The 3,322-nt window shown below is 49.0% G+C and overlaps 1 protein-coding gene across 3 annotated transcripts in view; it reads left to right on the top strand.

Moving 5' to 3' along the window:
• The first annotated feature begins 926 nt into the window (after positions 1-926).
• Positions 927-3,322, top strand: part of Prim2 (DNA primase subunit 2) — a 213,855-nt gene continuing 211,459 nt past the window's right edge. Inside the window, exons 1-2 of one of the 3 annotated variants that reach the window (XM_021161843.2) lie at positions 927-1,054; positions 1,691-1,853. In XM_021161843.2, the coding sequence (XP_021017502.1) occupies positions 1,700-1,853 (154 nt within the window). In that variant the 5' untranslated portion in view covers positions 927-1,054; positions 1,691-1,699. Of the gene's footprint in view, positions 1,088-1,690; positions 1,854-3,322 lie in introns of all 3 variants that reach the window. The other 2 variants (XM_021161852.2, XM_029476392.1) reach the window with 2 other exon arrangements.

The following is a 3,322-nucleotide window of genomic DNA, read 5'->3' as shown; positions in this document are numbered from 1 at the left end:
CACCGATTTAGTCTATCTTAGGTGGGTACTTTGAGGCTTTAAAGTACTAGAATATACTATGCATTTCTAAACCCGACCACTCCCAGACCCATCCCAGAGCTTGTGGGTGGCTTCTGTAGGGGGACACGCCACCTCGAACACACTGTAGACGGCAGCGGCCGTCCGGGCTCTTAGGACGCCCACCTAGCTGGCCTTGCTGTGGTCCCGGAGCATTTTTTTGCTAAGTCCTGCAGGTTCCTCCGCTCCCCGAAGTGTATGCTCGCTCGCGTGTTCCCTGCCGAGCATCGCGCGGGGACGAGCAAACTGACGTCATTCTTACAGCGCTTTTCTCATCCGGAAGATGAAGGCAGCGTTGCTAACAACGAGGAGGGACAGTCCTTGTGTCATGGGCAAAGCGGACAGGGCGGCTCCTCCACACCTCCTAGAACGACAGCGGGGAGGCCACCCCCGGTAAAGCGCCCCCAAGCTTCCGGAGCCTCAGTTACCCTGACTCTGGCTGCAGCGCGGGAATGTTTGCCGTTTGCACTGCAGCCCCAAGCCCAAAGGCGTCTCCGCACACAGAGGGCACCTGAGGTTCTGGAAAACAAAAACAAAAAACCCAACAAAATCTCCACCTCTTGCATTCAAGATTATCTCAGGGCGGGTGTTGCGGCTCAGCCTAAGCCCAGCACTTGTGGGAGGCTGAGGCAGGAGGATCGCCACCAATTCCAAATTAGCCTGGGCTTCGGTGCGAGACATGGTCTCAAAAAAACCTCACACCCTTACATCCGTCAACAAAACAAAAAACAAAACAAGCATCAAAAAGTCGGTCGGCGTGCAAAACGCTCCAGACGCGCTGTACCTTCAGTCGCTCCCGCGCCACACCGCGGTGGGCGGGGCGCCAGGGGGTGGGACCTCAGCGCATCACTTCCGCTTCCCGTTCCAAATGAACTCTCCCGCCACTGGGAGAGAGCGGCTGTCAGCGCGGGTGTTTCTTCCAGTCTGGTTGCTGGCTGGCTAAACAATCTACTGCGGGTTTATTTGGGACGGAGAGAAGCCGTGGAGTTGGAAGCTTGTGAGCTGACCTGGTGGGACCGAGTGACAGGAGGTGTCGGGTCGGAGGGAGGCTCCGGGTGGGATGGCGGTGAGGGCGGCCCGGGAAGGCGCTGGGGCAGGAAGGGAAGTTGAGGCACTTTTGACTATTCTGGAAAGGCTGGATTCCAGAGTTAGAAGTAGGAGAAGTAAGTCTCTCATCTAGGTAGAATCTACTTTGCTTTACCTTGATTTCAGGAATTTAACACCCCCCCCACCCCCAAACCTCATCTTGTCTTGGGTTCGCACATGCCTGAGGGTGGCAGGCAGCATCACTTGGTGATCACTCTTTGGCTTACAAGGGCCACCGTCTACATATACCCCAGTTTGAGCCCTTCCCACTTTCGCCCCTGTTATTACAGATGTGTATAGAAAATCTAGACAACACAGCAGGTTCTAGGAATAATCACTTTAAAACAGTCTGTGCATGCACATAATATTTTGTGTTTCCATAAATATCTACTCTGTTGACTCAGCCTTTTCCTGTCATTTTAACATATATATTGCGTTGCCACCTAAGCACTATATATTGCAATATATACTATATAACATATAATTTATATAATATATAATATGAATATATATTTATATAATTTATTTATTTCACTGCTTTCAAAAGGTGGTCAAGATGCAGTTCTCAGGAAGGACCCGGAAGAAGCTGCGATTGGCGGGTGACCAGAGAAATGCTTGTTACCCTCACAGCCTTCAGTTTTACCTGCAGCCACCTACTGAAAACATATCGTTGACAGAGTTTGAAAACTTGGCTTTTGACAGAGTTAAATGTAAGTGGCATTTAAAGTCCAATGTTTGTGTCCTTGAGAAGTGCAGGTATCACTTGCTACGATGAATAAAGGCAGTTCCTCTTTGTTCAGCAGCCCATTCAACATCCATTGGTGATTTGCTGTTGAAGGTTTGTCATTCACTTATTCATTGTAGTATGCAAGTTGAGTACTCCGCTTCCAGGTGGCAGGGACTTTGTAATGAGTAATGCAATTAAGGTCTATGTTGAAACTGTATTTTCTATGTGGAGACAGACGTGTAGAGTTAAAAATCATACATCAGATTACTTTCTGCTTCGGTAGAAGTAAATATTAATGCCCCTGGAGTGTAAAAGGGAGAATAAGTAGCTTAGTCTACTTAAGGAAGGTTTCCTAGAGAAGTTGGAATTTGGTCTGGTTTCTGAAGAAATGAGCAGACAGTAGGGATTTCCCTGTAGAAGCAGTGAAGGGCTTTTCCAAACTGTGATAATGGTCTCTACAAAGGCTTGGGGCTGTGAAAGAGAGCTTTGCTTCCAGTGAATAGTTGAGGGAGAGTGGAGACGTGTGGACATTTGAAGGCGTATTATAACACGCAGGACCGAGGTGTGAGAAGGATGCAGCCACTGAACTGGAGGCCTCTTATCCTTTGTGTGTGAGAGAAGAAATGAAGGAGCTAGCTATGAACTGAGACAAATACAAGCACTCGTGGAGTTTATGTTCCAGAATATTCTTGCTGGAGTAATCAGGAGATGGGAGAACACTGTTCATTTTTCTTAGAGCAGCAAGATAAGAGCTGTCAACACAGGAGAAAGCACTTATTACTGTCCAGTGTAGTGAAGGCAAGAGCGGGGAAGGGCACAGGAAGCTTAGCAGTGTCGGATGTTTCCTAGTGGTTGAAACCCTTGGCTTCGTCGTGTCAGATGAAATGGCAAGGACCCCTAAACAGTGGTGGTGCTAGTGAAGGGCTTGGGAGATGCCAAGTAGGTGTCATGAAGAATGGCTGGAGGTCAGGACTGAGGGAGCCGGTACGGCAAGAAGATGTGGGAAGTGGAGACGCATGTGGAACATGGTCGTGTTCTTAGGTGGCAGTGCAGAAGATTCATTTCTGGTGCTGAAGCATCATTCCTTGAAGAGATTTCTGTGAGGAAGGCTTGCAGCTGGCATTAGGAACCTTTGAATATTCGTGACTGCTAGTCAGGATGGCTCCTTCCGATGACCGGGTGCCTCTCACTGCTGGGTAGTCATCAGGAAAGGAAGGCGCTCTCTCTCGCTCTCTCTCTTGCTCTCTCTGTCTCTCGCTCTCTCTCTGTCTCCTCCTCCTCTTCCTTCTCCTTCTTTTTATCTTATGATGTACTCAGTGAAGGTAGCTCCAGACTGCAAACCTTTTCTTCACACTGACAGGCAGGCTTTTTCACTTCTCAGCATTTGGTGGCTTGGTACATCAGGAAAGATCATCCACCATCCTTCCCTTCCCTTCCCTTCCCTTCCCTTCC

This window comes from Mus caroli, chromosome 1 (genome assembly GCF_900094665.2).
Source record: "Mus caroli chromosome 1, CAROLI_EIJ_v1.1, whole genome shotgun sequence".
Lineage (NCBI taxonomy): Eukaryota > Metazoa > Chordata > Mammalia > Rodentia > Muridae > Mus > Mus caroli.
Note: the sequence above shows the minus strand (reverse complement) of the source record. Positions and strands in the feature narration are given on the sequence as shown.